The following is a 26,103-nucleotide window of genomic DNA, read 5'->3' as shown; positions in this document are numbered from 1 at the left end:
CTAGGTCTGTATGAGCTCAAAAATAAAATAGAACTTTATGATGTGGGAAAAGGCAAATAATAAAATAAATATTGAAAAAAGCATCCTGGTTAATCACTGTCACAGATGTAAGAATAGCCAAACTGGAGCTCTGGATATCAGCTGTTATGGATTTGAGTCAAATCACCTTTTGTTTTGTTTTGTTTTGTTTTTTGGTCCGTAGAATTCGCTTTGGTTAGTTTCTCTGGAATCCAAGTCGGCTGTTGTTCTCCCTGTGGAAACACACAAACAGAACCCCGACTCCAGACAATCACTGGGTCAGGACCTTTCCATTGTCCTGTTAGAATATCCTTCCAAAGTACCTTAGGCTTATGTACATTTTTTGAACACATATGCCTTTCCGCAGGACTAAGCCCTGATGAATCCAAATTTAAAAAGTTTAGAGTAAAAAGGGTTATTTTAAGTTTATCTTTGGGTGATATATACCCCTTTCCAATTCCCTCTTTTTGCTTTAGTAAGTACATTTTAATAGTTTGATGAGCTCTTTCAACTATGCCTTGTCCCTGAGGATTGTATGGGATTCCTGTTATATGAGTCATGCCAAATGATGAGCAAAATTGTTTAAAAGAGGTAGAAGTACAACCAGGACCATTATCTGTTTTTAACTGTTTTGGAACGCCCACAGTGGCAAAATTTTGTAAGCAATGAGCTATAACATCTTTAGTTTTTTCTCCGGAATGAAGGGAGCCCATCAAAAATCCGGAAGAACTATCAACTGTAACATGCAAATATTTTAATTTTCCAAATTCTGGCAAGTGTGTGACGTCCATCTGCCAAATATGGTTAGGTATCAGTCCTCTAGGATTGACTCCAAGATTAACTTGTGGTAAAAAGGTCACACAATTTTGACATTGTTTTATTATTTGTCTAGCTTGTTCCTTAGTTATTTTAAAACACTTTTGTAAAGTATTAGCATTGACATGGAACCTTTTATGAAAATTTGTAGCTTCTTCTAGTGTAGAGAAAATATGTATGTCATGTGTAGTTTTATCTGCTAAATCGTTGCCCAAACTAAGGGCTCCAGGCAATCCTGTATGTGCTCTGATATGTCCTATAAAGAATGGATCTTTTCTGTCCCAGATTAGACTTTGTATAGCAGAAAACAAAGAGAAAACAGTAGAGGAAGGGGAAATCCTACCAGCATCTTCAAGGGATACTATAGCATTAACTATATACTGACTATCAGAAAATAAATTAAATACAGAATCTTTAAACATCACAAAAGCTTGTAAAACTGCATTAAGCTCTACCTTTTGAGCTGATTGTTTGGGTACTAAAAATGTAAAAGTTTGATCAGGGGTAACTACCACTGCTGTACCATTATTTGACCCATCAGTGAATACATTTGGAGCATTCATGATAGGGGTTTTTCTTGTCATTTTTGGAAAAACTACAGGATGCGAAGACCAAAAAGACAACAAAGGATTAGATGGTAAGTGATTATCAAATGAAACATTAGATTTACACATGATTATTGCCCAAGTATTTAACTCATTAGCTAACTCATCAATTTGATCCATAGTATATGGAGTAATAATTTTATTGGGAGAAATTCCAAACACTCCCTTTGCTGCTTTTATTCCTTTGAGTATTAATTGTCCTACAGCCTCAGGATACCTAGTAAGAATAGTGTTAGGAGAATAAGATAAATGTATCCACAATAATGGACCTTCTTGCCAAAATACTCCTGTAGGAATATTTTTTGTTGGTATTACAATAAATAATAAAGGCAAACTTATATCAATTCTATCCAAATGCATATTTTTCATATATGTTTCAATAATTTTTAATGCCTTTCTTGCTTCAGGCGTTAACATGCGGGGTGAATTTGGATCTGATGGACCTTTTAGGATATCAAATAAAGGTCCCAACTCTCCTGTTGGTATGCCTAGATAAGGCCTTATCCAATTTATGTCTCCTAATAACTTTTAAAAGTCGTTAAGTGATTTGAGTTGATCTACTCGTATTTGAATTTTTGGTGGACGGACCATGATTGAGGATAATAGAACTCCTAAATAATTAATTGGAAAATTTAATTGTACTTTATCTATTGCTATCTCTAGATTATAATTTTTTAATAATTTGTAAGTGTGGCATAACATTCTAGCAATGTGTTTTTATCTTTGTGTGCTAACAATACATCATCCATATAGTGAAATATTTGTAGTTTAGGATTTTGATTTCTAAGTGGCTGGATTGCTTTGTTAACATAAATTTGACACATAGTTGGGCTGTTAGCCATCCCTTGAGGGAGTACTTTCCATTCATATCTCTGATCAGGACCTTCATGATTCAGTGCAGGGATAGTAAATGCAAAACGTGGACTATCCTCAGGATGAATTGGAATTGAAAAAAAACAATCTTTAATATCTATAGCTAAAATGTACCAGGTTTTTGGCAAAGCAGACAATTGAGGAATCCCCGATTGAGCAGGCCCCATAATAACCATCTCATTATTAATGGCTCTTAAATCTTGCAATAATCTCCATTTACCAGATTTCTTTTTAATGACAAAAATGGGAGTATTGTAAGGAGATACGGAAGGTTGTATATATCCCTCCGCTAATTGTTGTTTGACCAGGTCATGGGCTGCTTGTATCTTTTCTTTAGTCAGGGGCCACTGAGGAACCCATACTGGTCTATCCGATTTCCAAGTAATTTTTATTGCTTCAGTGACCCCTTCTGAAAACCCAGTCCATGTCTATTTATTCCTTGATCTATTTGAATTGGTGCTGCTAAACCTTGTTCTTGTTCTCCTAATCTTTTTTCTTTCCTGAAACCTTGTCTAGCCCTAATAGTGGGCGCATTTGGATTGATGTTATTTGTTAATGTCAAACCTAATTGATCTAGGACATCTCGTCCCCATAAATTTATAGGAAGATGATCCAATACATATGGCTGTATAGTTCCTTCACATCCTTCAGGATCCTTCCAATCTAATACCATTGCACTTCTATGGGGATTAGTTGCCACTCCTAGGCCTCGAAGCGTTTGAGTGGCTTGTTGTAACGGCCAATGTTTTGGCCATTCTTAACGAGATATGATGCTAAGGTCTGCACCTGTATCCAGTAGTCCATTAAATTCATGTCCTTGAATATTTAGTTTTAGCATTGGGAGAGAATCTAAATTCAAAGACAGCATAGCTCAATCTACACCTGTGGAGCCTAATCCCCTGGAACCTCTTTCTATACTACTACTGGAAAATTTATCATGTAGGCTGGGTATTATTAGTAACTGTGCTATTCTATCTCCTGGTGAAATTACTGATATACCTCTTGGAGAACTAGCTATAATTTTTATTTCACCTTCATAATCGGGATCAATTACCCCGGGACTTATCATAAGTCCTTTTAGCGTAGAAGAACTGTGTCCTAACAATAAGCCTACTGTTCCTTGGGGAAGAGGTCCTTTTACTCCTTTGGGAATGATTTCAACTCCCATCTCTGGAGTTAGTACTGCTCTGGTGGAGGCGCAGATGTCCAACCCTGCGCTCCCTCTGGTTCGTCTGATGAGAGATCTGATGGATAATGTGTCCTGAGCACTACCCTGATGGTGTTGCTGGGTTCCTCCATGGTGTTTCTGGGTTCCTCCAGTGCCCCGTACATTTGTGGTCTTGGGCCCCGGAGCATTGGGCCCCCCTGTCCGTTTTTTGGCAATGGAGCCCTATGCCTTTCTCCATGATATCGTGGGTAAACACCTGGTCCTTGTCCATTTTTTGATAACGGAGTACCCTCTATGGTGGTTTGAGAACGGCATTCACTAGCCCAATGTCTCCCTCTACGGCATCGTTGGAAAATACCCGGTATTCTATTCTTTTGATACCTAGCTTTGTTAAACCCTCCTCCTATGGGGCAACTCCTTTTAAAATGTCCTGTTTGTTCATAATTGTAGCATGTTTTTGGCCTGGCTTCTAAAGCCTGTTGTACTGCTGCCAAGACTTGTCCTTGTTCATTAATGTCTCTACATAATTTAATATATGTGTTTAAATCTTCATGTCTCCATGGTCTAATGACCTCTCTGCAGCAACGATTTGCTTGGTCATAAGCCAGTTGTTTTATAAATGGCATTGCTTGTTCTGTATCCCCAAAAATTCTGGAAGCTGCTTGAATAAGCCTATCTACAAATTCAGCGTAAGGTTCATTAGCTCCTTGTATTACCTTAGATAATTGACCTTGTAAATCTCCATGCCCCTGTAAAGTTTTCCATGCCCTAACCGCATCTACAGCAATTTGTGTGTATATGCCAGGATCATATTCAATTTGTTGCCATTGACCCTCATAAGGTCCTTTTCCTAACAACATATCTAGATTTCTTTGAGGGTAACCGGCTGCTGCATTTTGCCTAGCTGTCTCCCTGTAAAATTCCTCATTGGCAACCTTCCATAACAAATATTGTCCTCCATTTAGCACAGATTTACACATACTAGCCCAATCTGCTGGCGTCATGTTCAAGTTGTTAATAGATTCGACCATGCTTACAGTGAATGGTGCTTGAGGACCATAGGTTGTTACAGCCTCCTTTAACTGCTTCACTGTTTTGAAATCTAAAGCACGGTGAATTCGCTGCCCTCCTGCCTGCTCAAGTACAGGGCATGCTAATCTTTGAGGTCCTGTCTCAGGATCCCATCTATCAACTATGGGGGTTGAGGGCCACTCAGCTATCTCCATAGGGGGAGCTGTTGGTTGAATTACGCCCTCTGGTGATAGAACAGTGTTAGTAGCAGCCTCCTGTTGTAGCTTTTTCCCTAATAGCTGTTTCTCCTCTAAGCTTTCTTCCTTTAAATTTTCTTCCTCTGTCTGACTAGCTTGAGAGACCTTCTCTTTTGCTTGATCTAAAATGTCTTTCTCCATGGTCTGAACCTCTAACAATTTACTTAACACTCTTTCAGTTTGTTTTTTACTAATTTCTAATCTGTTATAAAGATAACGCAACCCAATAAGGTAACACAAAACAAAACCAAAACAGAATGAAACAAAAACGGAACAAAAAATCGTTGTATCAATTTTCCTATTTTCTTGACATGTGCATTTGTGGTCTATTTCTATCTCTTCCTCAGGGGCGAACAACTTCAAACCTTGAGCCAACCATTTTTCCCAATCTGCCTGAGAAAATTCTAGGGATAGGCAGCTTGAAACAAACACAAAACAAATCAAAACAAGAACACATTGTTTTTTAAAATGGTCGCCCATTCTCTCGCCTTCCCTTAGGGGCAAGCAATTTCACTTACCCCGAAGCTTCAGACGTTCCCCGCACAGGCCGCCAATTGCCGCAGTCTGGCTGGGCACAAATCACGAGCCACTGAAGCAGGAACAAACTTTATTTTTGAACTGCAGGAAAACACTTCACACAGCTCCCAGGGAATCCTCCCGAATGCCACGCCTCTTGTCCAGGAACCCCCAGCCGGAAATATCTCTCCCAGAAATCCCTCCTCCTGCACTTCCCCAACCAATGGGAACTCTCGGGGAATCCCCGGAAATCCCCATGAGAACTCCAAAATAGTTCGAGAACTCAAAAGTTGCCACAGAGGCGGATAGTAATGCCTCGCCTGTCAATCAATACTGTTGGCAAAATGCCAGGGGCCATACAGACTCGGCCGTGGCTCTCAGCAATGGGGGAAACTGAAAGAGGGTTAGACCACATTGACATTATTCAGGTCATTGATTCTGATGAAAAATATGAAATGTGTTGTTTTGTCTGAAAAACTAGGTTCCTGTAAAGAATGCCCCCGGAGGTGGGTCAGAGCCTCCGGCACAGTCCTGCCACTGGACTTCCTGTCTAACTTCTTGGCTTGTTTCTTTTAGATAGCTCGCAATGAGAAGGGGTGGAAAAGCTGGTTTGATAAAGATTCCCCAGAGGAGGAAATTATCCCTGATGGATATAATGATTCCCTAGATACCTGCCACAAGCTGTTACTTATCAGGTAAGAAGAGGTATTCTCAGACCCAGAAGCACCACTGTCATGTCCTTAAATTACAGATTGTACTTCAGCGAGCTGACTTCACCGTGTCCCCCATGGCTTTTATAAGAAATGCACATGTCTCCAAACTGTGATTTTGGAAGGCAATTCTCCAAATTCCTTCACCAGCAGAACATATTGGTAATGGTGGCAGGGGGGTGACATGCACAGTTTGACAATGTATTAATGATAGGAAAAAAGAAAATAATGATTTTATTATTCACTTTGTTCAATTACTGACAAGTGAATCATTCAGTGTTGAAATGACTTCTTTATAAAAATAGAACTTACAAAGTTATAAGGCAATTAGTTTATACACTGAAATTGAATTTACTTGAGGGAAGAATCCAAGACTATTATACTATTTTGGCTACTAAAATGGAAGCAAAAGTTTGAAATGGAGGTTAAGGAGAGTGTTCCCCTCCCTGCTTACTTTTCACATTTCCTCAACATCTCGTAGCTCCAGGAGACTTTGCAAATTTGAAAAATCAGTGTGTGTGTGTGTGTGTGTGTGTGTGCACGCGTGCACGTGTGCATGACTAGTGAATGAGGTAAAATGGTGGGGTTGTATGCCTGAGCTTGCCCTTGGAAAAAGTTGTTTCCCAGGTTTTGTTGTGCTGGTAACAGTGATGAGAACGGCAACAAGGATCACCTCCGAGTCTACAGAGTATGAAAGTGCTACTTATTTTTGTTGGAACAAATGTGTTTTTTACCTATTGTAAAATTAGGTTTATATTTTTTTCTTTTTTATTCTTTTTAGATGTACATGAGAGTAGAATGTATATGATATATTATACATATACATTATACATACATAGAGTATAACTTATTCTAATTAGGATCACATTCTTCTGCATGTACACAATGGTGAGATTCACTGTGGTGTATTCATATATGAACATAGGAAAGTTGTGTCTGATTCATTCCACTGTCCTTCCTATTCCCATCCCCCCTCCCTACCCTTCATTCCCCTTTGTCTAATCCAATGAACTTCTATGCTTCCCTCCCCCATCTTATTGTGTGTCAGCATCCGCATATAAAAGAGAACATTCGGCCTTTGTTTTGGGGGGGGATTGGCTTATAACTTAGCATGAGTCTCCAAATCCATCCATTTACCAGCAAAAGTCGTAAACTTACTCTTTTTTATGGGTGAATAACATTCAATTGTATATATATATATATATATATATATATATATATATATCACATTTTCTTTATCCATTTATCTGTTGAAGGGCATCTAGGTTGATTCCATAGCTTAGCTATTGTGAATTGAGCTGCTATAAACATCAATGTGGCTGTGTTACTGTAATATGCTGATTTTAAATCCTTTGGATACATGCTGAGGAGTGGGATAACTGGGTCAAATGGTGGTTCCATTCCAAGTTTTCTGAGGAATCTCCATACTGCTTTCTAAAGTGATTGTGCCAAAAATTAGATCTATTTTAAATGAATAGTATAATCTACTATCAAATAAGAATTTTTAGAGCTGGTCTGTGATCTAAAATATCAAATGTCACATGATATTTGTTTGATGTGTCTCTGTGTATAACCTACAACGGTACACAAATGGTATAACATAAATGCTTGCTCATCCACTAACTTTTGACACCTTTGTCCCAAGGATTCTCCCTCTGAGGACCAGGGGCGTCAGAGTGTGTGGCAGGTCGTCCCCCATCACAGGTATATTGGCAGAGGACACTGGTTTTATCATCGCTGCCCAATCCTTGCCAATGCCTGGCACCAAGCCACGTGATTAAATTTGTGTTCATCCAGGGATAGGGAACATTGCCATCCCTTTTACACAGACCTGCAGAAGGGAGAATGAGCTTATTGTCCTGTGGCTAATTAAATATGTGTTCTTTATGTGCCCAGAATTAAATAGGATAAAAAATGAATACGCTGAATTTATTACATCTGACTTGTGTTCATTTCTAGGTCCTGGTGCCCAGACCGTACTGTTTTTCAAGCCAGAAAGTATATTGCAGATTCCTTGGAGGAGAAGTACACAGAACCAGTTATCTTGAATCTGGAGAAAACTTGGGAAGAAAGCGACACACGGACACCTCTGATCTGTTTCCTGTCCATGGGCTCTGACCCTACCATTCAAATTGATGCCTTGGCCAAGAAGCTGAAGCTGGGTATGATTAGAGATCTATGAAATTTGGCAAAACTTGCGTATTTTTGCTCTGAATTTTGCCTACCGTAATTTCATAATTGATTCTTAGAAATGTACCTGTAAAATTGATTTGGAGAAAAATATTAAGCTGCTTCTTCTGTCACTTCTTGATAATTTCCAGAGTAAGGATAAGATACAGGTGTCTCTGGGTAGGTAAGAAAACACCTGTACACCAAATGCTGGGTTTTTTGATGTTTTTTTGTTTTGCGTTTACAATGTAAGCAAATGGCTGTACTGCATGGAAGAAGATTAGCAAGAATCAACACCAGGAGCCGAAGTCTGTGTGATTGCCATGTCTGTATGAAATTACACTCATGGGGATTTTGTCACAAACTGAAAAACTATAACGATCATTGTGATGTATAGTAATTAGGGATTCATTCATTCACACTTCAGTAATGGTTAGGACAGGCCCTGTGCTAGATTTCAGGAGAGGAGACAGGGGCCTGAGGCAGCTGGGACAGGCAGACACGTAAACACGATCATAGATGATGTGACATCTGCTGAAACTAGAGTTTCCTGGAGATGGCTGATTGCAGGATGCACATCTCCTTGGATCATCTGGGAAAGCATCACATTGTTGATATTTTGAAAAAAAAGTTTTTTTTTTTTTAAGTTTAAGAAACTTGCCAGTGAAACAGTGGGAGACAGGAGGAAAATCTCTCCAGGGAGAGGAGGCAGAGCAAGCAGTGATAATTGTCTGAGTTGTGGTGGAATCAGCAGGACTAAACACAGGGACACACAAGAACATCTTGATAGGCCTGAGCCATCCTATAAGAGGGACTTCTGACTCCTTTTCTTCAGACTCTGAAAATCTGATGGTTGTTGGCATCGCCATTCAGGACCTTTCAGATTTCCACCTCAGTAACTACACTTGTAGAATTCATTTATTCTAGTCTTTATCAAGATTGTAAAAGTGATTGATTATGAGCCACCAAAACCTACCCTTTGGAATAGAACTTATGTTGAATTTGTTATTTAGTCAATGAGCACATAATAGGAAATTGATTCAGTCATGTCCAGGTACTGGCCACATGTCCCTCTGCACTAGAGCATTAGTTTATGGCAGCATGGTCAGCATTCACTTCCCCTTACTCATATTGACTCTTCTCTGTTCATTGTTGGTGCGCTGTCCTGTGTTCTATGTGGAACTGTTCAGATGGGTCCTTTCTTCTGTTGGAACACTGGTGCTCAATGCAAAGTGTTTCCAAGTTCTACTGGCAGTTGTTCATTAGGCATCTTTAATGTAGGTTCTTTTGCTCTGGGATTTACTATAGCACACCAGCTGTCTGAATTGGGCTGTGCGATGCCTCTTGTAGCCCTCTAGTTTGCAACTCTGTTGGATCTAACTCTCTGTGGATCTTTACCCAGCTGCTTCTATGCCCAACTTCTCTCAGCAAATATGTGCCCTTTTTTTTTCTCTGTTGCTGCAAACTGTTCTCTTCTGTGTAGCAGAACTCATGGCCTCTGGTGTCTTGTAGGCTTCACTGCTTATATGCTCATAATATTTAATATTATCAGGGAAACTTCCCTTACTCTCTTGGTCCCAAGTCTCAATATCCAGGGAAGGAACTCATTGGCTTAGCTTTGGTCTTGTTCTTCTTTCTGGGCCAATCAGTGAACTGTTGCTGTAGAGACAGGTTCATAGCAGAAACTATATGGAGCTGGGGTGGTGGACACTTCTTGGGGAGGAACTCAGTGGCTGCAAGAAGCAAGTGTTCCGCTAGAGTTGCTATTTCAGATGTTACCTTGAAATAATGCTGTTGTCTAATTTTAAGAATGGAATCAAGAAATTCAAGGTCTCCTTTGGAAGATCTTCCAACTAGGACATTAAACAAATATAGCAAATCAGACTTGTGCTGTCATCTTTTGTTCACGATGCTGCTTTGCTTGGCAATTTGGTGATTTCCTTTGCTTGGTACTACATTGATATTTACAGAAAAAGTTCAGGCTTCTCTTGGCTACTTTGTAGGATACTGAAACAAAGCAGATTTAATTTTAATACTCGGGACGCAATGAATTTTATAAAGAACTCTATTGTCAAATCATTTTCAGCAATGTTAGGGGGTCTCATGCTGTTTGCTGCTTTGGGTTAAAAGTTCCAAAGATAACATATTAACCTAGTCTCAACTGTTAACATTTTAGTAGGTAAGCATAGAACACTCGAGGTGAGTAAGACTGTAGGATCTGGAAACCCAACTCCCCTGTTTTGCAGCTGGGGAAACCAAGGTCTTGAGGAACGGGCCAGAGCTAGCTGGTGACAGATCTGATGCAGGACTTGCCTTGGGACATCAGAGTCCTACTTTGGTGGTCTCAGTGGCCTTTCTCTTTCATTCCCTCTCACTTATTTTGCTGGGTGAATTAATCAGTTATCTGACAGACTTGAGGATAGGACAGAAACAAGTAAGTTTTTCTAGGAAAAGAGGAGGAGGAAAACTTCTGATTATGACTCTCAGCTGCTGGTCAGACTTTGCAGTGAGGGAGTCAGAGTAGATAATTCCACACAAAGCTGGTGCATTTGGCTTGAGAGCCCTACTGGGAGCCCAGGTGAGGGAGAAAGGGCCTCCCAGAGGGAAGATGCATTTGAATTTGGTTTGAAAACCAAACTCACAAATATACAAATTAGGAATTGGAAATATGTATAACAACATGTGCAGATTCTACATGTTTAATTTTTTAATGTTTACAATGTTCAAACATGAACATTTTGAATAATAAGAGAATGGTATGATTATCATAAGTTAGAAAATCTCAAAATAACAAGTTTGTAGAAAGATAAAAATTTACATAATTTTCTCTGAGAAGGTAGAAAACCCTGAGTAGACTAATAATCAAGGCTAGAAAAATTAGAAGTTTTAAAAGTATGACCACAGCTTGGGGGTTGGGGTTGTGGCTCAGTGGTAGAGTGCTTGCCTAGCATAGGTAAGGCACTGGGTTTGATCCTCAACACTGTATATAAATAAATTAAATAAAGGCCTGCTAACAATTAAAAAAAAAAAGTATGACCGTAGCAAATTCTCTCTTGGCTTGAATAATTTTTTAATAAGACCTAAAACTTTTAAGGACTTTCACATACTATATTTTCTTCTGGAAAATACAAAAAAAAAAGATATGTTTTCCCCTTTATTAGTATTAATTATCTTGACATCACAACATCAAGCAAGATAGTAATTGCATAGAGGAAAGAAAACCACAGATTGATTCCATTTATCAAAATATAAATGTTAGGGCTGAGGTTGTGGCTCAGTGGTATAGAGCTTGCCTAGCATGTGTGAGGCACTGGGTTCAATTCTCAGCATCACATATAAATAAATGGATAAAATAAACATCCATCAACAACTTAAAAATATATATATATTCACATATATACATACATATATATATATAGATATATGTAAAAATCTTAACTACAAGCAAGAATAATTCAGTGGGACATTAAAAATAACATGCAGATTACATATAGCGGGGAACCAATTAGGATCTCTGCAGATTTCTCAATCCAGACCCTCAAAGCCAGAAGATGCTGGAATAATATATATACCAAGCTGTGAAAGAAAATGAATGCCAACCAAGAACCTTACAGCAAAATTAAGCTTTAGATTTGATGAGGAAATAAAAACCTTTCATGATGAACAAAAAGAAGCTACTCCAAAACCTGGAGACTATATAATATGCTATTGAATAAACAATGGATGGCAGAAGACATCAGAGAGGAGATTAAAAGGTTCTTAGAGGTGAATGAGAACACTGATACAACACATTAAAATTTCTGGGACACTATGAAGGCAGTACTAAGAAGAAAGTTCATTCCTTAAAGGAAGAAAAAGTCAATAAGTAAATGACCTAATAGTTCATCTCAAAGCCCTAGAAAAAGAAGAACAAATCAACACCAAAAGCAGCAGAAGACAGGAAATAATTAAAATCAGAGCTGAAATCAATGAAGTTGAAACAAAAGAAGCAATTGAAAAATTTGACAAAATGAAATCTTGTTCTTTGAAAAAAATTAAATTGATAAACCCTTAGCCATGCTAACAAAGAGGAGGGAGAAAACTCAAATTACTAAGGGCCATGATAAAAAAGGAAATCTCACGACAGACACTACTGAAATACAGAAGATAATTAGAAACTATTTTGAAAATTTATACTCCAATAAAATAGAAAATATTGAAGACATTGACAAATTTCTAGAGTCATATGGTTTACCCAAACTGAATCAGGATGATATACACAAGTTAAGTAGATCAATTTCAAGCAATGAAATAGAAGACTCCATCAAAAGCCTACCAACCAAGAAAAGCCCAGGACAGCTGAGTTCTACAAGACCTTAAAAGAAGAACTAATACCAATACTACTCAAATTATTCCATGAAACAGACAAAGAGGGAACCCTTCCAAACTCATTCTATGAGGCCAGTATGACCCTGATTCCATAACCAGGCAAAGACACACCAAGGAAAGAAAACTTCAGACCAATATCTCCAATGAACATAGATGCAAAAATTCTCAATAAAATTCTGGAAAATAAAATACAAAAACATATTTAAAATATACTGCACCACGATCAAGTGGGGTTCATCCCAGGGATGCAAGGCTGGTTCAACATACAGAAATCAATAAATGTAATACATCACATCAGTAGACTTAAAGATAAGAATTATGATCATCTCAGTAGATGCAGAAAAAAGCAATCAACAAAATGCAGCACTCCTTCATGTTCAAAATACTAGAAAAACTAGGGATAAGAGGAACATATCTCAACATTGCAAAATCTATTTATGCTAAGCCCAAGGCCAACATCATTCTAAATGGAGAAAAATTATTTCCTCTAAAAACCGGAACAAAACAGGGATGCCCTCTTTCACCACTTCTATTTAACACAGTCCTTGAAACTCTAGCCAGAGCAATTAGATGAAAGAATTTAAAGAGATTTGAATAGGAAAAGAAGAACTCAAACAATCATTATTTGTTGATGACATGATTCTATACTTAGAGGATCCAAAAAATTCCACCAGAAAACTTCTAGAACTGAAAAATGAATTCAGCAAAGTAGCAGATATAAAATAAATACCCATAAGTCAAATGCATTTCTGTACATCAGTGATGAATCCTCTGAAATAGAAATGAGGAAAACTACCCCATTTCCAGTAGCCTCAAAAAATTAAAATACTTGGAGCTGGGCTTAGTGGTGCACACCTATAATCTCAGCGATGAGGGAGGCTAAAAAGGAAGATCTCAAGTTCAAAGCCAGCCTCAGCAATGATGAGGTACTAAGCAACTCAGTGAGACCCTGTCTCTAAATAAAATACAAAATAGGGCTGGGGATGTGGCTCAGTGGCTGAGTGCCCCTGGGTTCAATCCCTGGTGCCCCCCTCACACCTAAATAATAAATAAATAAAAATAAAATACTTGTGAATCAACCTAACAAAAGAGGTGAAAGACCTCTACAAAATGAAAACTATAAAATGCTAAAGAATAAGTTAAAAGAAGACCCTAGAAGATGGAAGAATATCCCTTGTTCTTGGATATGCAGAATTAATATTGTCAAAATGACCATACTACCAAAAGCACTATACAGATTTAATGCAATTCCAATAAAAATCCCAGTAACATTCTCATAGAAATAGAAAAAGCAATGATGAAATTCATTTGGAAAAATAAGAGACCCAGAATAGCCAAAGCAAGAAGAGGGAAGCAGGTGGCATCACAATACCAGACCTTAAACTATACTACGGAGCAATAGTAACACAACAGCATGGTATTGGCACCAAAATACACATGTAGACCAATGGTACAGAATAGAGGATACAGAGACAAACCCACGTAAATACAGTCATCTCATACCAGACAAAGGCACCAAAACATATATTGGAGAAAAGAAGCTTCTTCAACAAATTTCTCTAGCAATTAGAGAAATGCTGGCTAAACTGGAAATCCATTTTCATCAAAATGAAAGTAAGTCCTTATTTCTCACCATGCACAAAACTCAACTCAAAGTGGGTCAAGGACCTGAGAATTAGACCATAGACCCTGCTTCTAATAGAAGAAAAAGTAGGCTGCATCATGTTGGATTAGGCCCCAACTTCCTTAATAAGACTCCTATAATACAAGAAATGAAAAGAATCAATAAATGGGATAGATTCAAACTGAGAAGCTTCTTCTCAGCAAAAGAAACAATCAGTGAGGTGAAGAGAGAGCCTACAGAATGGGAACAAATTTTTACCACATGCACATCAGATAGATAATATCTAGATAGATAATATCTAATATCCAGGATATATAAAGAACTCAAAAATCTTAACACCAAAAAACTCCAAATAACCCAATCAATAAAATGGGCTAAGAAACTGAATAGACACTTCTCAGAAGAAGATATACAATCGATCAACAAATATATGAAAAAAATGTTCAACGTCTCTAGCAATTAGAGAAATGCAAATCAAAACTACTCTAAGATTTCATCTCACTCCAGTCAGAATGGCAGTTATCAAGAATACAAGCAACAATAAGTGTTGGCGAGGATGTGGGGGAAAAAGCACTCATATATTGCTGGTGGGACTGCTAATTGGTGCAACCAATCTGGAAAGCAGTATGGAGAATCCTTGGAAAACTTGGAATGGAACCACCATTTGACCCAGCTATCCCACTCCTCAGGCTATACTCAAAGGACTTAAAAATAGCATACTACAGGAACACAGCTACATCAATGTTTATAGCAGCACAATTCACAATAGCTAAATTGTAGAACCAACATAAATGCCCTTTAATAGATGAATGGAAAAAGAAACTGTGGTATATATACACAATGGAATATTACTCAGCTAAAAGGGAATAAAATCATGGTATTTGCAGGTAAATGGATGGAACTGGAGAATATCATGCTAAGTGAAGAAAGCCAATCTGAAAACACCAAAGACTGGATGTTTTCTCTGACAACTGGATGTTGATCCATAATGGGCTGTGGGAGCATGGGAGGAATAGAGGAACTTTGGATAGGGCAAAGGGGAGGAAGGGAAAGGAGGGGGTATGGGGGTAGGAAAGATGAGATGGATATCATGACCTAGGTACATATATGATGACACAAATGGTGTGATTCTATTTTGTATACAACCAGAGAAATGAAAAACTGTGTTCCATTTGTGTACTATGAATTGAAATGCATTCTGCTGTCATGTATAACTAATTAGAACAAATAAAAAGAAATAATAACATGCAATGACAATCTGTTTTGAACTAAGTGGGAATGCATTGTAAATATGAGAAAGATTCTGGAGTAAGAAATCTCATCATGGGCTGGGATGTAACTCAGTGGTAGAGTTCTTGCCTAGCATGCACAAAGTCCTGGATCCCATCCCCAGCACTGAGAAGAAAGGAGGAGGAGGAGGAGGAGAAGGAGGAGAGAGGAAATTTCATCACAATGAAAAATGACTTTTCCTTAAGCTATAATATTACTTGATAGATGCTTTAAATTTATTTTATAAAAATTCCACATTTTATATGTGACTTTTGAAAAGAAGGAACACAAAAATTTTACTGATGTGATGATAAATGGGTACTGCAAGCCTACGCGCTCTCCCTGTGGTGACTTGAGACATAACCATGAAAGTCAGGCATAAGATGTCTATTCTTGCCAACGTTATTTAGCATCAATGTGAAAGATATAGCTAATGTATTGTAAGAATAATAAATAACAGATGTAACTACTGGGAAGGAGGAACAAAAACCATCATTATTCTCAGACAATGTAATTGTCTAACTAAGAAACACAAATGAATCAACAAAAAGACTATTAGACTTAATAGGGTAGTTCAGTAAGGTGACTTGTCACAAAATAAATACATATAAAAAATCAATGATGCTTTCTTGTAAAATAAAATGTAAAAATCCTATTAACTATAGCAATAAAAATAAAATGGAGAAATAATTTTAAAAATACCCATTTGAAGAAAACTATAAAACTTTCTTAGTGACATAAAAGTTAATTCAAATAAATGGAGGGTTCAACCACATTCCCAGAACAAAGATTCAATATTGTAAAGATGTCAATATACTGTAGATTAGTCTATAGATTGAATGCAAGTCTAATTGAAATTCAAACAGCACCTTCCCCTCTAATTGAACAGCAGGGAGATCTTTGATCACCGAAAACTATAAACAGGCAAGATGAGCCAAGAAATCTTGAAAAGACAAAGAAGCCAGCATGGCCAGATTCTAAAAGGTTTATCAAATGGCAATAAGTAAGCAGTGTGTAACTGGCTCAGGGTAGATACACAAATCAGCAGAGCAAAATGAGAGCCTTCAAATTAGACTAATATGTAGGATAGTTTAGTATATTATAAGATTCACCTTTCAAGTCAGCAGAGGAAAAAGGATTAGCCAACTAGCAGCATGGACAGAGCAGGCTAATGTTAGAAAAAATAATCATTTTACATATTGAATTCCAGAGTAAATTGTAGGCTGATTAGGATATTAAGTGCTTTAAATTATGCTATAAAAGAAGAAAAAGAATATATGAATTATTTATATACTATTGACTTCTAAAATTTCCTTAATCATGATACCAGAGTCCCAAACCAGATAAATGATGTAGATAACATGAGTGGATTAAGTTTGTAAACCTCTCTATGCCAAAAGCACCACAACACAAGCGAGAATGGGAATGTGTGGCCTAGGAATTATAGCTCCCCATGCCAGTGGGAGACACTTATTTATCCCTATCACAAGTCTTTAGAAAGTTTGCATATTTTGTGCACACTCTTCCACATGCATTAAATCCTCCTAAGAGCATGAGAGACATGCATAATGATTTATATTAAAAGATGTTTGACCTCATACCATTAATAATATTGAAAAATGTTAAATATTCTAAATATATGAAAGGAGAGCAGTTGAATGAACAAGGATGCTTCATCATGATTGGACGCTGTTCTGGTGTTAGAAACTATATTCCAATAATATTTAATGGTAATGACATATTTATAACACACTGTTAAAGGTAAGATATAAACTCTATGTAATGTATATGCAATGTGTAGACATAGATTACATATAAAATATATGTATAAAACTTTTCAAATCAATAGGTCCATAATCTCTTGTTCAAAACTCTTGGGGCCAAACGTGTTTCAGAAAGCAGAATTTCCCAGCTTTTAGAAAAGGAATATTAATATTATATATTTCAGATAAAAGCATAAATATTTAGAAAGGGAAAAGTGAAGGTGATACATAGGCTCACATCAGTTCAGGTCAGCTTTTGCCACCAAAATGATTTGGTGACAAAACTTCCAGTTTGCAGAGGTCTTTGAATTTTGAAATGAAGGGGATTGTGCATTAAAGGACTACAATGAAGAATACTGTTGATTTTTATTTCCTTCTTTATATTCTCCTGTACTTTCCAAGCCTTTCACTGTGAACATATATTACTTGCATAGAAATGAAAAGTCAAAAAAAAAGAAAAGAAAAGAAAGAGAAAATATAATCAGAGACTATGCAGCCTTCCCTGTCTGTCTTTTTTAATTAGCATAATGTTTTCAAGGCTCATCCACATTGTAGTATGTGTCACGGCTCCGTTCCTTTTCATGGCTGATTAATAGGCCAATGTACGTGTGGATCACATTTTCTTTATCCATTCGTCAGTAAGTGAGCATTTGAATTATTTCCACTTTTTGGCCAGTATGAATAATGCTGCTTGAACCCTCTTGTCCAAGTTTTTGTGTGTGCAAAAATTTTCAGGTTTTGGGGGTGCATCCTTTAGAGTACACTTGCTGGGTCATATGGTCACCCTATTTTTTTGCTTTTTGAAATGCTGCTGGATAGTTCTTCAAAGTAGCTACATTACATACTCACTAGCAATATAGATATTATAAATTTTCCAGATCCTTACCAGCACTTGCTATTCCCTGCCCCCCTTTTATTTATTTATTTATTTTTATTTATGTTGAATATCTTTTCATGTGCCAATTGGCCATTTTTGTATCTTCTTTGGAGAATTGTCTAGTCAAATCCTCAGCCCATTTTTGAATTGGGTTGTTAGACTCTTTCTGTTGAGTTTTAAGAGTCCTTTGTAGATTCTGGGTACCCTTATCAGACGTATGATTTGTAAGAATTTTCTCCCATTTCCTGGGCTGCTCTTTGATGAGGTCCACTGAGGCACAAAAATTTTGAATTTTGATCGAGTCCAGTTTGTCTATTTTCTCTTTTGATGCCTGTTTTAAGTGTTGTATTTAGAAAAACTTTTCATCCAATCCAGGGTCACAAAGACTTATTCCTGTATTTTCTTCTAAAGATTTTATAGTTTTATTAGTGTTTAAATTGGCATCTCTGATGCACTTTGCTTTAATTTTTGTGTATGTTGTGCTGTGACGGTCAAATTTCATTCTTTTGCAAGGTCATATCAGGTTTCCTAGCAACATTTGTTAAAAATACTGTCCTTTCCCATAACTGAAAGGTCTTGAGTATTTATTTCTGGACTCTCAACTCTATTTCATTACACACACACACATGCGTACACATAGGCACATGAACACACTTCTGCTTGCTCTCCTCACACCCACCATTTCCAGGTGGTGTCTCCAGTTCTCTGCTCTGTGCATTTCCTCTAATCAACACAACCCAAGGCCAAGCCTATTTGAATGGCAGAGCCTTTTCCTAGAAGTGATAGAGGGAGGGAGACTGTGGCCATTCAGAAATTAATTTTTCAACCCAATCCTGTATATAATTTACATTGTGTGCACCTTCCCTTATATTACAGAGTGTAGAACTATCTCAATGGGGCAAGGACAAGAAATACATGCTCGGAAGCTTGTCCAGATGTCAATGCAGCAGGTATGTAACAGGGACTACTATTGCAGCCTCTTTGCTGTTTGCCTCTGTCCATCTGGTCTACAGAGGTGGAGAGCATCATTCCTGTGGTGCTCAACACTTATTTTTGATTTATGCATTTATATGAATTTTATTGTAAATTTTAACCTCAAGCTAGTTTCCTCCTGACAGTTCATGGAAAGCTTGTTCCATTTATTTATTTGGGTAATGGGGATTGATTGAACTCAGGGGCACTCAACCACTGAGCCACATCCCCAGCCCTATTTTGTATTTTATTTAGAGACAGAGTCTCACTGAGTTGGTTAGTGCCTCGCTGTTGCTGAGGCTGGCTTTGAACCTCCATCCTCCTGTCTCAGCCTCCTGAGCTGCTGGGATTACCAGTGTGCGCCACTGCACTTAGCGCTTGTTCCATTTTCTATAGCATCTGTTCATTTTATTTTCACTTGTTTATTTATTTACAGCTTGGAAGACACACCTTCTAATACATAAGGATGCAGCTATAGCAGTCTTGGAATTTCATGATCGATATTGATAGATAGTACTTAAAGAAGTGACAGATTGAGACAGTTAAATTTCAATTTTCGGTTAAAGACAGGCCTTCATTTTTCATTAATGGGTAGTTTCAGAAAAATAAGAAATGTTTGAGGACTTTATATTTAGATATTGATAATAATTTTTATTGGAATTTGCAGGCTGAGTGGAATAGTAAGAAATAGTTTCCATCACACCTAATAAATACACAGGACATTAATTTTCTAGAAATGTTCTGTAGATAGCCATCTCAGCTGTAATAAGAAATTGCATCATTTATAAAAATAAAATAAGATCTTGGTTTATTTTTAAGCTTTTGATCTCATCATGTCTGTAGCAACTTTGGCACAGCTTTTCCCTGGGAATTAATGACGAGAGAGGGTTAATGGCCTAAAACTTTACTTGGGTCATCAAAATTTAAAGCTAGTCATTAATTCTGAAGTGCCCTAAGCTTTAATCTTTATCACTTAATTAAATTCAATAATAAATTATATTTAATTTATATATATCAAAGCAATTATATATAATTATTTCTATCCGGGTCAAGTGTTTCACTCTGTTGAGTGATTGGACAATTTAACTTTGGACTTAATTTATTTAGTTTTGAGAATGAGAAACTTTTAAATTTAAATGCTATAATCACATTAACCTTCTTTGGAATACTGAGTTTTTGTAACTTCCATGTCCTGGTTCTCACAGTGGGATAAGTATTGATAGTAATAGCATTATCAGGGAAAAAAAAAAAAAAAAAATATATATATATATATATATATATATATATATGGACGTGCAGCCACAATGCCACCTTGAGAGACCTCAAACACTTAGGGTAAAGCTGACATTGTGGAATACAGAGTGAGGGACCAGAAAGTAACTGGGTTCATGATGACACAAACTAAGCCTGAATTCCAGCTTCCTCTGGACACCCCCTGTTATATAGACCAACGCATCCCTTTTGCTATTTAAGGAAGTCTGAGCCATATTTCCTCTTAGAGTTGAATGTGCCATATCTATGCCTTATCATTTATTTATGCACTCAGTATTTTGCAGCTGTATTTGTCAGATCTAGTTATGTAAGTGTATTCAACTGTTATCTGCTTCTCATAGGCCCGTGATGGTGATGTGACATATTGCTAGATAAGTAGTTTTATCAGGTATATTTTAGATAGTGCTTATTAGGTTTTGTGGTTTCAGAGGTGTATGGGGAGAGCGATGACAAAGAATAAGGGCTACTATATTGGCAGCAAGTGTCACCAAATGTGTTGACAACAACTCTCACAAGATAATGTGTATCTTTCTGTGCAACTGTGGGGGACAGTGAGCCAGCCTTAGTCTGGAGGCAGTCTATTCTGATTCACCTTAGGCAGGACAATCAAAGTTACCATTCCCACCATTAGATGGTGCACACACTGTACTAATACAAGGCTGCCCTTGAGTTTTGATTTCTTTCCTTTCTGAACCAGGGATGGCAGAATATAGTCATTTTGAACCCACTTGATTCCAAGCAACCAGCTTGTACCAGGTGCAGATAGTTTATATTCTCAGAATAATCAAATGCTTTAAAGCAAAGATTTTTTTCAAAATGTTTTGTGCATTTTGTTTTATTAAAATCATATCCAGAAAATTACAAGAAATAAATATGAACTCATTTTTGGATACAGGGTGGTTGGGTATTACTGCAAAATTGTCACCTTGGCCTGGAATTCATGGAGGAATTACTGGAGACACTAATGACCGTTGAAGCCAATGATGATACTTTCCGAGTATGGATAACTACTGAGCCCCATGATCGATTTCCAATTACTTTGCTTCAGGTTTGTTACCATAAGCATCTTTTTGTTGAGAAATGACATTACTGAGAGACAGAAACAAGATAGGGCTTTTAGGCCCAGTAGAATCTGCCCTGTAAAATCTCACAATCATCAAAATCTTGACTATAATCATTAAAGGTATGTAGTACATATTTCCACACTAGCGTTCTAAGGCGCAGTACTCATTTATTGGGTTTCAGCTCTGATCAGTGGAGTTAGTTTATACAGTGCTGAATTTCAGCCCACATTGTGTCAGTAAGCATATTGCTGCTCTGAGGTATTGTGATTTCAATTTTGTCCTTTAGAGTAATGTTTAAAACAAAACAACCCTTTGGTTTTTACGACAGACTTCTATCAAATTCACTAACGAGCCGCCCCAAGGAATGCGCGCAGGTTTGAAAAGAACATTTGCTGGGATCAATCAAGACCTTCTAGACATCAGTAATTTGCCCATGTGGAAGCCAATGCTTTACACAGTAGCATTTTTACACTCCACGGTGCAGGTAACTTGGGAAAGCAGTTTTCACATTTGGGGTTTGCTGATGGTGTGTCTATGTGTCGCGGCCTCTGTGCAGAGGGCTTCTGGGACGTGCTGCCTGCTGCCAGCTGTTCTGTCTTCCTGACCTGCTTCCTTTTCCTGCATGTCACCTCCCCAACCTGGCGTGGGGTGTATCTGCTGTGGGTTTCACATGTGTCCTCAGCCTCCATAGGAGAACCTAAAAGCCCGAGGGCAGACACAGTCATTTGGTGACTGCTGATTCTACTGCTGTCCCAACAGCTTCTGGACATGGAGCTCAATAAATATTTGTAGAGTGAAGAGAGAGAGATTATTGAATGAGGAACTTGGTCTTGAAAGTGCCTGTGCTGGCCGGGAATTTTATGTGCACCATCTCACGTGACAGCAGGGGCCACATTTCAAGGCAGGGTTATCACCGCCTCAGAAATGAGGAAATGGAGACTCCGGGTGGTTTAGCACAAGCTGCAAGTGGTAGATCTGGAACTGCCTGGCTCTGGCTGATTGACAAGTGGTTTGTCCCACTGGTTACCCAACAGTGGTGGCAGTGCTGGCAGGAGGAGGGGGTTCAGCAGTGCCCTGCCTGTCTCAGGTTGTTCACTTTCTGCTTTTATAGACTGATTACTTCTATAGTGACTCTCAGTTTTATGGTTACCAAGCAACTTCTCTGTAGGTTTTTAAAAACTTTTTGTTCTTCTTTTGTTCTGCGTGTGAGTTTTATATATTGTCTGTGTTGGAAAGCCATGTCACTTTGATGCCCTCAGCTCACTCCAATGAAGAGGCTCCTTTAGCCGCCTTCTTGCATTTCTCCTCCCCCAAGGCTGGGGTGAAGGACAAAATGAGCCCCCTACCATGTCCCAGGAGTCAGGCCTTAACTGTGCACAGGGAGTGCAGGGTTCCCCTGTCTCTCCACCCCCTGCCCCAGCACAGAGGGGAGTTCCAAGCTCACTCCAGAAACTGCTGGGTGTGTTTGCCCTCTCGCTCTCTGTTCCTAGCACTTTCCTAGGTCCCATTCTGCCATCGGAGAGGGCTGTAGGGTTATCTGTGTTCCCAACCCTGAGAGAGTTAACACTGGGTTGCTTGCTTTATTGGCGATTATTTTTACTAAGTTCCATTGTGGCCTTTGGGTTATAAATTATAGCTTTCAAGTCCCTGAAACCTATTTCATTCATTCTTATCTGAGAATGGTTTGCACTGCTAGACCTTATTACACTCTAATACAAATATTACTTTAACTCTGCTACTTAATTCCCCATTCACAAATACTGTATTTTATGACTCTGTTCCTAGTAGTGATGATTCAACTCTTCCACGGTGCTTATCTTGGGGAGAGGATCGGCAGTATTTTCCACATGGTCAATATGGTGACCTCTGTTTTAGAGGCTATTGCCCAGGTGCTAAACAGAAGAGCAACAGGACCACCATCTAGTCATGGGGCTAAAGTGCATTTGCACTGAATAAGACAGGTGTTTAAGTTAGGAAAGAGATATATATATCTCCACTGCTAGGCCTGGGAAGCTGTAGTGAAGTGTCTATTAAAAAATATATATATATTTTTTAAAATCAACTGATAATGTGTTAGAAGGAGTACTTCACCAGGGAGTCAGGAGGCCTGGATTTTAAGACTTGCTGTGAAATCAGTCAGCTAAGTGAAATTGGTCGGTCATATCCATCGTAGGGCCCCTGTGTCTATGTCTGTGTAGGTCGACCAGAAGACCCTTCTTTCAAGCTTTTCCCCTTTTCTAAAATTCTGACATCCAGTTACATGACATGCAGGAAGGGCAGGTCACTCAAACATCTCCCCCAGTGCCTTTTACATCAATCAATTGCCTGAACGTTTTCTTTTATTTAGTTAGGATAGAGTCAGTTGGATAGAGACACCCAGAGTTCTTTAGGGGCTTGGTATCCTGGGCCAGCAGCATCTGCTTGGAGGCTGAATCAAAATCCGCAGTGCAATAAGAATCCCAGGTGCTTTGCTTGTGAAAGAGACACAGCTGCTAAAGGAAGAAACAATGCCAATTATACAGATTGTGACTTAGCTTCTTTTATCTCTCTAGTGTTAGATATAAGGTGCAAATACCCAATGTTAGTTAATTGAGTCCTTAACAGTGTGTTAGTCAGCTTTCTGTCACTGTAACAAATACCTGAAATAATCAACTTGTAAAGAAAAAAAAAGGTTATTTTGGTTCATAGCTTTGGAGGGAGGTTTCAGTCCAAGATCCATTGGTCCTGTTGCTTTGGGCCTATGGTGACACAGCACATCAGAGCAGCATCACATGCAAAAACAGTTTGCCTCATGGTTGGGACACACAAGAGAGGAAAAGGAAGTGACTAGGGTCTCAATATCTCCTTCAAGGGCATACTCCCAGTGATGGAAGACTTCCCAGTAGCTCCACCTCACAGATTCCACGGCCTCCTGATAATGCCATGGGTTACGGACCCAGCCTTTGACATGTGGGCTTTGGAGATACTTATTCGAATCATAGCATAAACGTATGCCTTGCTTTATACAAACCTGATGTATGTGCTTTTGGTCTTGTGGAGACTAAGAAAAGGAACAGGGAATTGGTTCATGTCATGTAATCTGAAGCCATAGAACCTAGAGGTAAAATTGACAGGCCCCCACCTGCTCCACCATGTCATTTCTCTTGTTGAATTTGTGTGTTCATCAGCTTGTGGGCCTGATGTGTCATGTAGATCCTATCCCTGCCTATTTTGAAGAACGAAATGAACATTCTTCTTTTCCTCGCTGATGGGCAGGTAGATTTGTCTGGTCAGGGACAACTTCCCTGGGCAGAATAGCGGTGGAGGCTGTGGTTTGTTTTGTCTGGTGAGATGGGAGCAGGCTTACCCAGGAGAAGGAGGGGCCCTGACTGCTGCTCCGGGTCCTTGTGTGGCTACACAGGACAGCTCCCAGCTAACCTCTGCCCACTGCATGCACACACCTGCCACTTCCCTCTCCTCTTCTCCAGGAATTTACCATCCACACTGGGCAGGTGGCAGCTGCTCTGAGAGGCCAGTTCCTGCAGCAGCGGCCACTCTTCCTGCAGCTCAGGGATGCGTCTGTCTTTGCCAGCCAGCCCTTCCTCCCTCCCCATGGGGGCTTTGCGGTCCCCGGACCCTCTTCCTAGCTTGGCTACCACTCCCCAGGAACATTTTGGCCTTCTCTTGAACGTGGCCCTCAGGGGAGCTTCTCTCTGGCCCTGGTGTACTCTCTACAGTCTCTTGAGAACTCAAATGCAGCATCACTGTGGGTTCAGAGCAGGCCCGTGTTCACACTGTGGGATTTTAATTTTAAGTACATTGTCCTCTGAAGCCTCGGTCTTCTAGAACTCAGTCATTACATTTCTAGTCTCTTTTCAAACCTTCCTACAGAAGGAAGGTCAGGATAATGTCCTCTGGTATTTTTCCTCTTGAGCAGCACATTGGGTGGAGGAAATGTCTCAAGCAGTGATTTTCAGCCAGTACCTGGGCCCCAGACCAGGCCACTCAAGTGAGAATCCTGGGAGGAGGGGAGGAGGAGCCCAGTCTTCTTGAAACTCCCCAAGTGATTTGGTCTTGCAGTGAGAATGGACACCCCAGGGCAGAACCTTCAGCCCTTTTTTACCTCTTTCTCATGGTTTGGAATTTTTCTCTCCCCACCACTTTGGTTTGCCCACATTGAGCCTTATAATGATTGTAAAATTCTCACATTTGGGACTTTTCCAATGGCTTAGACACAACTTGATGAATTTTTGCTGCTGCTGATATTTGCTAAAGCCATTTTGCTACTGGCCCAAGACAGCAAGCCCCTAAAGAATTCTGGATTTGGAATCTGTATGGGCCTCCCGGGGCAGTCGCAAATGTGAAAATTTTATCTCAGCTCTTAAAAATAATTTAAATATTGAATAAAAAATGGTTGTATCACCAGGAAATTCTGCTATTAATACTTCTTCATTTGGAAATGTGCTTATTACCCTTATATTTTGTTTCCTCTCTCAAGTTGAGCCTTGATAGTTACCGCTTTCAAATTTAAGAGTGCTTGTAAAGTTCTTGATTTGGGGATGCATGATTATAAAATTCTTATTTTAAAGTTTTTGGAATAATTACAAATATGATGCAGGTTTATCTTGTTATACTGGGATAAACTTGTGGTTCTTGCTATTTTTGTTAATTATTTTACCTATTAAAGTTTTATTTATGTTTTCTAGTATGGATTACATTTTTCATTTTATATTAGCACGAATTAGCAAACTCAGATAGTTAATGCCAGCTCC

General features: G+C 38.7%; 1 protein-coding gene across 1 annotated transcript in view; it reads left to right on the top strand.

Moving 5' to 3' along the window:
• Dnah8 (dynein axonemal heavy chain 8) overlaps positions 1 to 26,103 on the top strand; it is a 295,657-nt gene that overhangs the window by 215,535 nt on the left and 54,019 nt on the right. The window contains exons 80-84 of the mRNA XM_046450645.2: positions 5,841 to 5,959; positions 7,934 to 8,136; positions 18,921 to 18,994; positions 21,184 to 21,336; positions 21,681 to 21,836. Coding sequence (XP_046306601.2) covers positions 5,841 to 5,959; positions 7,934 to 8,136; positions 18,921 to 18,994; positions 21,184 to 21,336; positions 21,681 to 21,836 — 705 coding nt within the window. The remainder of the gene's footprint in view (positions 1 to 5,840; positions 5,960 to 7,933; positions 8,137 to 18,920; positions 18,995 to 21,183; positions 21,337 to 21,680; positions 21,837 to 26,103) is intronic.

Source organism: Marmota monax, unplaced genomic scaffold (assembly GCF_021218885.2).
Source record: "Marmota monax isolate L192 unplaced genomic scaffold, Marmota_monax_Labrador192_F-V1.1 WCK01_AAM20220418_F8-fsc00127, whole genome shotgun sequence".
Classification (NCBI taxonomy): domain Eukaryota; kingdom Metazoa; phylum Chordata; class Mammalia; order Rodentia; family Sciuridae; genus Marmota; species Marmota monax.
This window is presented reverse-complemented; position numbering and strand designations above follow the sequence as displayed.